General features: G+C 42.8%; 1 protein-coding gene and 1 long non-coding RNA gene across 7 annotated transcripts in view; one reads left to right on the top strand and one right to left on the bottom strand.

The window, feature by feature from the left end:
* SYDE2 (synapse defective Rho GTPase homolog 2) overlaps positions 1–1978 on the bottom strand; it is a 46803-nt gene extending 44825 nt beyond the window's left edge. For both annotated transcript variants that reach the window (XM_007437562.3, XM_088153328.1), the window contains exon 1: positions 146–1978. In XM_007437562.3, the coding sequence (XP_007437624.2) occupies positions 146–1736 (1591 nt within the window). In that variant the 5' untranslated portion in view covers positions 1737–1978. The remainder of the gene's footprint in view (positions 1–145) is intronic.
* On the top strand, positions 1499–13476 carry LOC112541793 (uncharacterized). Of its 5 annotated transcripts, none has more exons than XR_015798351.1 (4): positions 1499–1568; positions 8390–8541; positions 9064–9214; positions 13029–13476. It is a non-coding gene; the product is annotated as an uncharacterized LOC112541793 (long non-coding RNA). The 5 variants fall into 5 exon arrangements; XR_003085735.2 differs by lacking the exon at positions 1499–1568 and adding an exon at positions 1993–2115 and having other exon boundaries at positions 13029–13474; XR_003085737.2 differs by lacking the exon at positions 1499–1568 and adding an exon at positions 2024–2497.
* Positions 13477–14326: the final 850 nt, after the last annotated feature.

Here is a 14326-nt window from a genome sequence, read left to right as displayed (position 1 = left end):
TTTCCTAGGCCTACCAGTCATTCAAACAAGCAGAGTATTTCACAACCATAGAGAAGCAAGAAAGAGGGAAACTCTTAACAGTAAAAATGGGACAAAGCCCTCAGGTTTACAAGGCCCCTGAAAGGAAACCAGGAGACCACATTACCTGTGAGCAAGATTCTTTGGTCTGAAGGGGATCCCCGGGCCTTGCCCCCGGGGCCATTCAAGTGGGCAGGTGGTGAAAGCGTGATCCCCTCTCCTCTGCCAAGAAGCGGCCTGCAGCTCCCAGTGACCTTGGTGGGGGAAGATGGGGAGGACATCCCAGCTGTCCCACCCCGGCCTTTCATGCCCAGCGAGAGCAAACGTCCTTTGTACATCCACTTCTGCAGCTTCCGAACTGTCACAGCGGGTGGCTTGAAGGGACCTTGGAGGACATCTTGCGGGGGGTGCAGAGGACTTCCCTCATGGCCACACCCTGTTGCTGTGGCTGGATCCACCATTTTGCCCTGGGCAGCACACAGTTCTGGGACCAGCAGCTCCTCCAAGTCTTCCTGGAGCCTTGAGGGATGCACCTCACAAAGGCCTTGGCTGCTGAGGCTCTTCTCACAGCTGCTGTCGCCAGAGCTGCGTGTGGCAGCTGCAAGGAAGCAGGCTTCCCGCCTGGTGCCAAGTTCCTGAGTTTCGAGCAACAGGTGGCCGCGGGGCTCCGGTGGCTCTTGAGGCAGAGATCGGAGCGCGCCATCGCTCCTGCATCTTGGCAGGGACAGCAGCTTGGAGGTGGAAGGCTGGGCAACGCGCAGGCTCTCCAGACTCTTGCTGATGCCCTGGCGCCAGGGGGGATTCTTGGCTGAGCCCTGGGCACTGGGATTGGATCTTTGCAGCTGGGAGCATCTGTCCCCGCAGGAGAAGGACCAGCACAGCACATCACTCCCTGCGGCCTCAGAGGAGGGCGGATGGCTAGCAGGCTGGGGCAAGTGACCTCCAATGGTGGGACTGGCCGGAGGCAGGTCATGCATGGCATGGATCAACAGGTAATAGGCCTCCTGGAGCTGGCTTCGCAGTTTGCCGGTGCTTTCTCTTGCTCTGGCCCTGTTGCCGCCGCCTGCGCCCGGAACGGCGGCCGCGCTGCCTTCCTTGTTTCCCCGCGCTCCTTCTTCGGGCGCTCTGGACGTTCCTGGGCAGCCCCAGCCAGGCAGCCTTTGGTTATCGTAGTAATCGTCTTCTTCGCTCTCGCCACCGCACTCCAGGGCCGGTCCAGGCTCCGCGCCCCTCGGGAAGAAGGAGGAAGAGGAGAAGCAGAGCTCGGCAGCCAGCGGAGGCGCGCGGAGCTCCGGAGGGCTCAGCTGCTGCTGCTGCTGCTGCTGCGGCTGCGGCAGCGCAGCGCCTTCCGCGCGCTTTCTCGGGGGGCAAGCACGGGCGACGGCGGCTCCAGGCAACCTTTCTCCAGGCATCTCCGCCTTTCCCCACCGGGGCCAAGCAGCCGACTCCCGCAGCCCCGGCTCCTCCAGCGGGGACACGAGGAGGACCTCACAGCCGCCCACCTGGCTTCCCAGCCCAGCGCACTGTCCAGTCGCCGCGTCGTTTCCTTGGTAGGGGTGATGGTGGTGCAGGTTCTGCTGGGTTTTCCCTCGAAAGACTCCGACGCCCCTACTGCCGCCTTCGCTCGGGTCCCCGGCAGCTTCCCCGGCGCCTGTCGCCACTCGCTGCGACCTCCTACCTCGCAGCTTGGAGAAAGTCCTGCGCAGAGGGTCAGCCATGCCTGGTCGCCTCCCTCAGTTCACTGCCGTCGAGTGCAAGGGTGCTGCTGCTTGGCGGCGCCTCGAACAAGGCGGAGGCGGCGGCAAGGACAAGCGCAGCAGCTTGGAGCGCGGCTGGCTAGAGCACGCCATGATCTAGTTGGTCCTTGGGCGCCTCTCGCTCTCCGCTGCTGCTGCTGCTGCCGCTGCTGCTGCTCGCGCTCACATACTTGGCATAACTGAGCGGGGTGAGAGGGCGCTCTGCAATGCGCATGTCTTGCTGCCAGCAGCTGGGCTAAGCGCTCTTACGGGAGCAACACGCGGCCTTGCCTTCTTCTCGTTCCAGCCCCGAGGCTGCACAGGCTGGGCTAGGACGTCGGAGAACAACAGGAGAAGCCAGGTTTGCCCGGCTCCCCCCACCCTGCGCCACCTCCACACGCGCGGGGGCGGGGCGCTGAGACAACTCTTCCAAGCCTTCGCCCCTCTCCTCCCTCTTTAAAATTAACCCTTTCCTCGGCCCTCGAGTAAATCCGCGGGTGCTGAACCCAGAGAGTATCCAGTTGGATTAAACCCGGGTCTTTTCGGGAAAAGCTCTCCTGCCTTCGATAGCTGCTTGGTCAGAAGAAATACACCCCTCCCGGCACTGAATCTCAAAGTTGAAATGTGGAGCTGACGAAACACCTGCCTCTTACCCGCAGGGAATGAGCGTTACAGGGTCATTGCAAGATAGAGATCAATACTTACTTTAAAAACGCCCAAGTGTTTTGGAGAAGGGCAGCCAGGTAACTTACCGTTTTGATAGGTAAGACCTTACATGTGCCCCCCACCCGACTCCATATGTACGTGCTCCAATGAGACTCAAACTAATGCAATTATGAAATGGATCATTTGTTTTCCAACCATTTTATTAGGTTTGCTTGGCGCGACCCAGAAGATTTCTGGGCTTGCAACTAGGCCAGCATTATGCAGAGACTAAGAGATGAGGTTCAGAAAGTGGGGATGGCTTCTTCTAACTACAGACCAGTGATTAATAATGTACCATCAAGTCGTTTTCAACTCCATATTTAGATTTTCTCTTAGATGTTCTTTCAAGTCTCCCAACAGTGCACTCATCGCCACTGTAACTGAGTCCATCCACCTTGCTGCTGGTTGTCCTCCTTTTCTTTTTCCTTCCACCTTTCCCAGCGTTAGAACCAGAAAGCTGGGTCTTCACATAATGTGTCTGAAGTAGGATAGTAACTACAGAGAAAGAGGAAGCTAAATTTTTCCCTATCACCCAACTGCTCACATCAGACTAGAATGGGAGTCCTTACATTTCAAAATTAAGAACATCAGGCAGCTTTTGAAGTCACTTCCTTTGCTCCTAAACAGAATAGGGCAGTCTATTCTGTCTCATACTTTGGAATCCACTGTGGATCTGCAATATCCCCTTCTCATTAATTGTCATCAGGAAAAGCCCGTTCTGCCAGAAAGCCTTTTTCATATTGACAAGGCAGCTGGCCAACCAGAGGAGTTGGCTGGGGCAGTTACTGTCTCTTGGCCCTTCCAAGGTTAAGTAAGGACACTGTATGATTAGACAGCATCTCAAAAGGCGGGAATCCTTGAGCCAGAGGAAACTGCAAGGTAAGGTCTGAATTATACAGTAGTAGGAGTGAGCAGGATGAGGCTTTTCCACTGTTTTCTGGTTTCCTCGTTTGTGTGATGTGTGTGCATGTATGGTTGGAATGGAAAGCTGTTTAAAAAAATTCTTATTTTGCTATAATTGTTAGAGTTTTGTCATTTTCCTACCCCAAATTAGCAGAATATTATTACTCCCAACAGTTGACAGATCACTGTCAAATTCTGGTTGCATGGTCTTCGAACAGTCCAGAGCTACAAAAAAGAGGTTCAGGAGCTGCGAGTGGTCTAACGCTGAATTACTGTTTCCCAGTTGACTTCAAAAATTATGAAAAGATTAGAAGGAAACAGTTCTGGCAATTGTCAGAGCTATAAAATTATATACAAACAAACATATTTTTGCTTTTTTCCCCCTCCTGCTATTTTGGAAAGTTGCTTTTGGCGAGGAAACAACATATTATCTAATATTATCCAGAAAAATATAATGACTAATCTTATACATGGGTTTTAACATCCACAAAGAATCAATGCACTATGCATAAATATCCCTAAATGCTGTTAAATCTATTACAATGTAATGTAACATGAATTAGACTTAATCATTAAGTACATGGCGTACTATAAACATGAGGTAACCGTTTTTTCTTCTTGTATCTGGTATTTAACTTTCAAACCAGATCCTTTCCCTCCCACACATACACAAAAGAAAAAAGCATCAGATGATGGTGGAGTTTCAGAAAGTGTGTGTGTTTTCCTTATTTGCTTTTGTGTGAGGATACTAAGGGAGAAGACAAACAGATGCAACAGCTGGCCTTGTATAACAGCAAATGTGCCGTGGAATTGATCATAATGTGCTTTGGAGGAAAAACCTTTTGAACAGGCTTCACAAACTGATCTTTAAAATTCTGTCAGTTGTCTCCCACTGACACAACTTCATCATGGGAGATCATTTGGTTGAAAGCAACTTTGAAACAGGGTACCAGATGTCCCCTATTTAAAATGGATGGTCTTTATAGAAGCCATTTATAAACACGGCAACTTCATGGAACATTCTGTAGCCTGCTGATTTATCTTCATCCGATTGGAACTTTTAATATAAGCCAAAGTGCTAGCTACAAAGACCAACTCATGTGCCTGAATTCATTGAACGCTCCTTGAATGGGAACCTTTAAAAAACATAGAAATGATTTACCATCTTTAATTTTTGGTGCAATTTTCAGCAGATGAGAAAATGAATCACTTCAAATTGCAACTGAGGAATCATGAGATTGGGTGTACTTTTTTTTTTAATCCTTACACATGGAAAAATAGGCATACAGTAGAGTCTTGCTTATCCGACATAAACGGGCTGGCAGAACGTCGGATAAGCGAAAATGTCGGATAACACACAGTAACGATTGAGTGCGGTAAAAAAAAAAAAAAACCCGATCCGCTGCGCCTGTTGCAATCGATTTTTGCGTTGCGGCACCGCACCGTCAGGAGCAACAAGAAAGAGTACACTCACGCTCGCAAACAAGCGGCACACTTTTCTCGTTGCCGATTTATGGGTGTTGTGTTTTTTTTAGGGGTGTTGGATAAGACGGAATGTCGGATAAGTGAAGGTTGGTTAAACGAGACTCTACTGTATATGTATATGTATAGGAATAATCATTTGAGTAGCAATCTGTCATGGAGACTTGCCAGCTGAAGTGTTAGGGTGAAGATGATGGACTGTTTTTGATGGCCACATGAATGTGTTTTCTTCTGTCATTTGATTGAAAGGAAATGTATCAATATAAATTGTGCTGCCCCCGAGAGCCTGTCTTTACCATGCCTCCATAATGAAACCAGGCAGTGTGGCTGCTCTCACCCACTTTAATGTGGGACAAGTTCAGGATTGCAATTAATGGATTCTCTGCCAATTTTTATTTCCTCACCGATGTCACCTAACACAGGAATTTGCTTTTCTGGACGTGTGCTGTGGCAGAATTGGGGCTCCAAGCCTTAACTTTTACTATTGTATGCTTATTTTGGCACAACTATTGATCTCCCAGGAGACTGATAGTCCTGTGAAATTACTTTATGGATGCTGCCATCTAGAGGTTATCAGGATTATTGCAGGACCTGGGAGATCGATAGTCCTCTTAAATAAATAGAAGATTGATAAACCTATATCAAACAAGCCCCCTCCAGAAATAAATCTGCCTGAATTATCAGAAAATCCAATTCTACAAGAAAGCAGAGAACCCCAAGCTAGAGATTTCTCAGTACTATTCTGTTCTACAGCTCTTTCTTTTCTTTCCCCTTCTCCCTCTTGAAGTCAATTTCCCTGTGGCTCATTTTTGCTCAAGCAAAGAGCCTCTTTTTTCTCCTTTGATCTACTCTCCACATTTGTGTGTGCATGTGAGTGTGTGTCTTATGTGCTTTCCATACTTTACAGTCTTCTCAACACAAACACACACCCACGCATCCAATACATACAACATACCAAATGGTAGGATTATAGCTGACAGATCTATCAGTCTTCTGGGATTTTGATAGTCCAGTTTAAAGAGAAAAAGACCAGGTGACTGGTCTGTCTTGCAACCAAAGTCAAAATGGCCATGGAGGGGCATTTCCACAAAGGCTTGCTGGGCCAACTGGAGCTCAGCAGATTGCTGTCCCTGACCATATCATTTACTTATTTAGAAACTTATATAGCTGCCTATCATATAAAAGATAATTCTAGGCAGCTCACAATAACATTAAATAAAGAATAGGAACCAACCCTACAACAACCCCGCATATCCCAAAGCCCAGCACGGCAACATCACATAGCCAAGTTCTTACATTTGCTGGGCTCACTTCTATCCTAGCCCAAAACCTGGGTGAATAGCCAGGTCTTCACAGCCCTCTGAAAGGCTAATGCAGGGAGGTGGGGGGACTCTGAATCTCATGGGTAGAGGCTGTTCCAAAGGGTTGGGGCAGCCACAGAAAAGGTGCATCCCAAGCTTATCCTCAAGGCTTATTAGAAGAAGAAAACATTCTTGCCAAATTGGAATAATTAAAAATGACTCTAGGTTGCCTCAACTAAATAGAAAGCTAGATTTTTTACATTGACAGAGTACAACTTGAGAAGGAATTGCTGTATGTAAAAAAAAAAAAAAAACCCTAATAAGAACACAGATAAAGTTAAACATTTTTGCTTGATTCCAATGAGAAAGTTCAGCACATGTTCAAATTATTTCTACTCAGCCTTAAGAAAAATCTCTCATCTGTGACCATAATATCTATCTATCACCTTAAAAAAAATTAACTTTAGATAATTCTTTCAGTAGATTGCGAATAGCAAAAACAATATGTAAAACATAATTAGTTGCTATTTTGGTTTGGTTTGTTTTTTTTTGCAAATAAGTTTTACAAATATCAGATCATACTGAAAACTAGTCTTAAATTGATTGAGCCAAATAATCCAGAATCTTATTGGTACATATTTGATAGAGTTTATGCAAAAAAAAAAAACCTTAGTATCCTCAAAAGGCACACCGGGAAGAACGTTTGGATGCTGAAAGACACTGCAGGAGCTTGGACTGAATTCATTCATACATTAACATAGCAATGCTAAAAATCTAAATGCATATTTAGTCACATACTTTTCTAATAAGTTGCAGATGGAGCTTTGCCAGATTCAACCAGATTCTCTACTTGCATTTTTTGGGTGTCTCAGCTATCAGATATAGCACTATCAAGTGGGAATACTAATGACTGCCCATAGGCAAGAAATTCAAGGCATGTGAGTGATAAAATTCTCTGCTAAAGCAAAACTCTAGTGGCACAGGAACAACCCAAAACTCTGCATGCAGATTGTAGTCTGTAGTTTCAGCTCAATCACTTTGGAACAATTCTTTGGAATTATTCTACAGTAACTATTTTTTCAGGCCTGCAGCCAGTATTCAGCATCCTGAGAATATTAGTCGAAGGATTTCAATTAAGAGAAGGCAGAATTTGTGACAAACCAAAGGCAAAGGAATCAAAACCACCTGTATCAGCAAAAATTAAACTGAAGTATGGAAAAAAATTAGTGGTTTGTTAAGAAACACTGACAAATAACTCCGAGTGACTTGTTTCTGCTCCCAGGACAGTTTATGTCAGCTTATCATTTTATGCTAATTGAGACATTTCAGGCTCATATTTCTTGAAGCTCCAACATTTCAATTACATTGATTTTTTTTTAATTGTTTAAATTTGCAATTGTGCTTTATTTAGCTTCCATCAGCCTATTACATGCATTAAAGAATCTCCTATTCTCTCTCGACCACTGAAAGTTGTGAAATTGCAGCAAGACATAAATTCAGTTAATCAGTTTGGATTTGGAAATTTAGGTAGCAGCCTTACATCATGTCAACCTTCTGACTCATCTAAATCTGTATTGTCCATTTCATATGTGGGCAGACTTCAGTTTTGTAGAAAGCCTTTCATGAATTGGCACCAAATTTCCAGTCTCAGATAGGAATCTTTACCAGTTTTTTCAAAAATGCTAAGGACTGAAAAGGAGATCTTTCTCAATGCACATGTGTCCCATTGTGCTACTAATCCAGTAAAAGTCAGGTTGAACTTTAAAATCAAAGTGTCTCAAAGTGTGGTGGTGGTGGTGGTGGTTGTAATCAGACTAACATTTCTTCCTGGGCTAGTGAGGAAGTGAAGGCTGGGGTGCAAAGTGTAATTTTAACCTACATGAAGATGCAGCAAAAGGAAAATAATGCCTATTGTTATGTCTTAAGGGGTTTCTAATGACATAATTGCTAGTATATCTCCCATTCAAAATTTGTTGCACCTAACTCTTGAGCAGTCTCATAAATACAAAGGGTAATGCAACCACAACTGATGGCTGAAGTACAGACTGGGGAAAAACACTACCATGGGCATTTCTGATTGCTTGGTTCCAATGTTAATATGGGCATCCACATGGGGGACAAGAGGGCAATTGACACGACTTAATCTTGCAATAATTTAATGAATGTTTGATATATGTGGCAACATGGCTTTTACTGGACATCTTTGATTTCTAACATGCTTTCTTTCTCATAATCTCTCTGCAGTTGGGTATTTCTACCATTCTATGCCTTTTGGAATCAGGAGGTATCTATATATAATTGCTGACATGAAGCCCAAAGAAAAGAATAAGACTGAATGAGGATTCCCTAATGGAACATCAGAGAACTGCTCCACAGTTGATCGCCCAAGATACATGGTAATGCCCTTGAACCTTGACTGATTAGCAAATGGGAGGACCAAATGTTAGGACTCAGTACCCATGCAGCTATTTTACAAATGCCCAAAGCAGGGTCTCTACTGTTTTAGTGCTGAACAATATTCTCACACATAATATCATCTGATTCAGACTGTAAAATAGGTTGATATGCTGCAGTTTAAGGCAACTAAAGAATGGTTACTCAGACTGTAATAAGGCTGTTTGGGATTTAAAAAAAGAAGGAAAGCCACCAGACCCAGGGTTCACTTTTGAGACGTGAGGTTAAATGCCATAGAACTGCCTAATTCTATTAAATTAAGTTTCATCTAAAAACACCAGATACTTCAATCCTGCAAACTAAGTTCAGATTGCAGTTGAGCACTATAAACATTAATTTAGAGTAGAAGGGTGATAGTGTTACACACTCCCAGCTACTTTAAGCAGTGAGAAATTTCAGGGACAGCATGCAATGAGTTCAGTTTTTTAGAAGGATTGGTTAATAGGAATTTCCTTTGTTTCTAGGCTTTTTCGTGTGACATCTTTTCCACCCTGGTTTCTGCAAGCTCTTTTGAAGCTGGCTATATAAGCATCTTCATCCTGAAGCCTCAGAATGGAGAGGACAGGCAGGCAATGCCATTAGCCAGTCGGAGTTCCCCTTCTAGCTGTTCAATAGGTAAGTGCAAAAAAACCCATTCAATCAGTACTCTCTCCAAAGGCACTGTAGGTCCTTGGAGCAACAAAAATCTGCTCACGCCCCCTCCCATGCAAAACAAACAAACAAACAAATATATGGTACATTTCCAGAACATATTGTCTGCATTTGTCTGACCTTTTGCAAAAAACAAACAAAAGCATTTGCTATAAAAAGGTAGCTACAAAGTCCACAAGTCACCATTTCTCTCTCGCATTTAAAAGCCAGAAAGCTACTGTTTTTCTGGGGAAGACAGTCCCAAAGCAGGAAACGTCCCTTCATTCTTCCCTGCCACACACAGGAGAGAGAGAGAAGAAAAAGATACTGCTAACCTTCTCAACTTCACACTGTCATTGAGTTAAACCCAAGCAGGAGCCTGGTGTTTTGCAGCCAGATGGCCCCTGCAGAGAGGGGAGATAGAATTCTGATCAATTTCACCCTAGCCCCTCTTGAGAATAGTTGTGTGGATCTGCAAAATGGAAACAAGCCAGATCAATCCGTACCGGTATTTTGTAGTAGAATTAGCATGTGGTGGAATGCATTTGTTTGACTGCATGTGAAAACTACTCTAAGTGATTGTGTGTGGGGTGGGGGGAAATGGGGGATGGACCGAGAAGCTCTCAAAGGTTCTCTAAAGACCTGGGAAGGGAATGCTTCAGAGGCAGAAACTGAGGAAGCTTCCCACCAATGAGAACATAAAACAGACCCAAAGCCCTGCAGAGTTTCATTGTTGCAAGGGGAAAGATTGCTTTGGGATTGATCCTGGATATAGTGCAGCAGAGCTAGAAATGAGGACAGTTGCTGAATACAGACCTTACTAAAAGAACAAAGAGGTTCAGGACTGATTTTGGAGCTCTGAAGGCTTGAGTGGAAGTCTCCTCTGTTGACCATAGAGATGGATGCCTTCAGCTTTACACTCCAAGAAAGCAAATAGGCTGATGTGCAGCAGATTTACAGAGAGTTGCTTCTATATCCTCAAATATGGATGCACCAGAGCTCAACATATACTCAACATACATCTACTTCACATATTGTGCTAACCAATTGTGCTAACTAATCATTGGGTTAATGATGGCTGGTAGAATCAGCTACAACTGGCTGGGTTCAACACATCAAATTTTAAACTATGGTTGATAAAAATAATGGCTGGATTCCTAAAACATGCTAAGCCACAAGCCAACAGATTGTATTGTGGTTTAGTCCACTCTTATTTATTTTCTGTTGTGCCAAGATAGAGTGTACAAGAATGATTGACTCTGAATGTCAATATGTAGAAACCTGGAACTGTGAATTAAAATAAATTGTGAAATAATCCAGCTACAAACCTTCGACTATTTCTTAGGTTTGCTTAATTAACCAGAGCTTGTTTTACCCATAATTCCTGATGTAAGCCTGGCAATATCAAAACTGAATCCTAGTGAAATATTTCTTCCATACCTGCAACTTAATTGTTGTACACTGCCCAGAGTCACTTTGTGTGAGATGGGCAGCTATATAAATACAATAAATAAATAAATAAATAAAAGTTTATTCATCATTGCAGAAACTCATCCACTCAGTGCTAAATTCTGGTTTAGCATTTCATGGCTTCTCCTCTTGTGGCATACATCATCCTTAGGAATTTTGGGAGTGGGGTGAGCAGGGGAAGATATACCAAAGTAGTTCTCACCTTCTAGCAGGGCCCAGTTTTCCTATTCTGTAGCTGAGTTTGCCCAATTCTAGGCTAAATGTGATTGGCCCAATGTGTTGTATGAACTTAGGCACTGTGTTTCATCTGAGTCAGGTTATGCACAAATACAGACAATTGGATTAATTCAGTAAACCAGTTAGTCACATCTTAGCACTGCCATAGGCTCTTTGTTTGTATTTCTTTAACAAAAAGATGCAGTTGATAACTTGATCTGTTGACCTTTGATGACTTCTTTTATTCTCTCTTGTCCAAATCTTAAAACAGTTATTCAGCATTTGTAACTCCATTACCAAAATTAATGTTCTTCCTTGCTTACCAAGCAAACCCATACATGTTCAGCCCAAATGCTCATTCAATGAAATTCATTCCAACATAGATGAGTTTAATAGTGTAGGTTCCTTAATAAATAGTGATAGACCGACCATTAACAATTGCCACAAAATATTGCAGCAAGGATTACCCTCCCTCCCCATTAGTATGCCAGCCAAACTACCAGGCCTCCTGTTGGACTCTGTTCCCCATGCCTAACAAGTGTTCAGTGTTCCTCAAGTACTAAGCATATTCAGCCCTAATTTCGGGGACTCCCACCCTGTTGTTTTGTTCTGTTGTTTTTACTATTTTGTGTGCTGCCCAGGGTGGTGGTTATAATATAGGTGGCTATACACGTCTTTTAAAATAAACTAAAATAAAATAAAATACTGATCTTCTGTTTATGTGGATGGTGGTATTCTTGGTATATAAAGATTAGCACTTGGGGAATGAGCTTCTTATTAGTAAATAAGGCAATAATTTCTGTTGGGGATTCTATGGGATATTGAACGTTGACCCTTTTCACTGGACCCAAAAGTGATCCTAGAGTTTCCTAGACAATAAATGAATTGCAAACAAAACAAAAACAAAACAAAAACCCAAACCCAAACCCAAATCTAATTTTACCAGAAGAGGCCTAGAACAAAGATCTGGTCTAGAAAGTTCTAGTGTTCTAAATTTTCAAAAGACAGGACCTCGAAGTATTAATGCTGTAATCTGAGCTTGATCCAACAAAAGTGCTGCTGTTCGGGATAGGAGAGAGACACTTTGTAAGTGGCCCTTCAAAGGGCCTTATTCATAAAAACAAGAAATCTCCTCTGTGGTTGAGAGGTGACATAGGTCAGGCACCTTGTTATGTTTAATATGTAATTGCCCTGGGAAGTCTTTTGGAAGTGAGGCCAATTTAGGGATCAATGTGATGTTATAATAGCGTGCTCCTTTCTTTTCCTTCTCCCCACCCTTGTTTGTGTTAACGGTGGTTAGCTGGGATTTTTAAAATGGCCAAACAGCTCGGATTAAGGTGACACCTGAAGAATCTAGTGCCTCCTTCACAATGTTTCTGTTTCTATATTTTACCATTTTTCAAAGTAGGGAATGTTTTCACTCAAGGCCGATACAGAGGCAATTTCAGCAATCCACACGTAAGGATGGTAAACCAGACAGAGAAGTAAAAGCCAGCTAGCAAAGTCCAAAGCTTCAACTTAGTCTGCCTGGAGGCATGTGGAATTCTAGGTCTGTTTACTCTGCTGTGCAATTAAACAAATGAAATATTTTACATGTGAGTCACCCCTAAGTTAGACACACACACAGTTTCTTTTTTTTTTAAAGGCTATTCTTTCATCGAAACCAGGAGAAAACCTAATTCATTCCTTGAATTTAGGCATTGCTGCTTCTGTGCAAAAGGAAAGAATTAAAAGCTAAAAAAATTCTGGCCACCAAGATACCGTACGATTGTGTCAAATGTCTTCTGTGTGTTCAACAATGGATCTCTCAAGGGCAACTAGGATATGGTTAGAAGGTTAGTAATAAGGATGTGCGATGATGATGATGATGATGATGATGATGATGATGATGATGACGACGACAACGACAATGATGATGACCATTAGTAAGCTAGGTGAGTTTAGTGGAATGATTAATACTTGGAAATCACCAGGAAATACTACTGCTGTAAGCTAGGCTGGGAAGACAAAAAATATCCCAGAAGGGAATGGCAAGTGACTTCCATCTTGTTGCCAACAAAATTGTATGGATGTCTTCTGGAAGTCATGGAAGTTTACCTTTTATTTTTTCCAGGTTCGATACTACCCACAGTGAAGGAATGGTTGGCGAAGATGATGGAACATGCGGAGATGACTAAATTGACTTCTTTGAACAGAGAAAAAACAATATCTATATTTATGGCTGACTGGAAACCCCTTATAGACTTTTGGCATGAAATGGAAAAAATGCACTTATGATTTGTGGTTTTGACGAATAGAAAAAAATTGGATAATAGAAAGAAGTGGGCATTTTTTGTAATCATAGAGTAAGAAATAATTTTGTAATTGTATTTACGTTTGCTGCAAAGAAAATGGGAAGCTTCTATTTGTATTCTTTTTCTCTGCAGTTTTTCTTCTTCTCTCTTTCCTTCTTTGCTTCTATTATTTATTAGTTTGTGTTTTATGTTTTTTGTAAAACTTTTAATAAAAGTTATATAGATATAAAAATAAAGAATAGAAAGTTTACCTTTTATTTTTTCCTTCCGCTCAAGCGTAGTAATATGAAAGACTCAATAACTTCGAGCTGTTCATTTCTACATAGACTGTGCAAGATGATTTCCAATTTATATTTTAATAAATGAAACAGGAAATCATCCTAGAAATGAGCTCTTTTGTTACTTTTATTTACTTTTCCTCATAATCACCACCTTTTGCTACACATTTCTGCCAATGAATGGATAAGCTTCTTAAAGCTATCATGAAAGAACTCTACATTATGTCTCTTCAACCAAATCATAGCAGTTCTTCCCACCCTTTCATTTGAGTCACAGACAGATGCCCACGATTCCTTCAATTTTGGGAAGGTGGAAGTCACAGGCCACCAAGTCTGCACTGTAAGGTGGATGGGGTAAGATAATGAGATTCAACTTTGCAATTGCCTTCTGGGTGGATTGTGAGGTACAAGGCTTAACTTTGTCATGTTGCAGCAACATTTTCTTCTTGCGCTTCTTAATGCTGCTTAATTGTTTTTTCAAAGTTTTAAAAGTTGCAGTGTAGCCATGGTGGTGGTGCCAGATTCAAGGAAATCCATGTGAATAGCTACCTAGGTCTCAAAAACTTAACCATGAGTTTTCCTGCTGAAGCCTGGGGTTTTGAATTTTGTTTTGCAAGAGAAGCTTTGTGATAATATTCCATGGACTGACACTTCATTTCTGGGTCATAATGATGAGCCTATGCTTCATTAGCTGTCACAATCCTTACCTTCATTCTCATAGCACAACAACAATTACTGGCAAATTTCAACCTCTGAAACTTTCATGTCGTCAGTTTGCAACAAACCAATCTTGCACAAACCTTCTGATAGGGAAGAACATCAATGTGATCCACATGTTC

The sequence above is a fragment of the Python bivittatus genome, unplaced genomic scaffold, assembly GCF_059951505.1.
Source record: "Python bivittatus isolate LINGU-HERP-01145 unplaced genomic scaffold, Pbiv_v1 ctg000700_np1212, whole genome shotgun sequence".
NCBI lineage: Eukaryota > Metazoa > Chordata > Lepidosauria > Squamata > Pythonidae > Python > Python bivittatus.
This window is presented reverse-complemented; position numbering and strand designations above follow the sequence as displayed.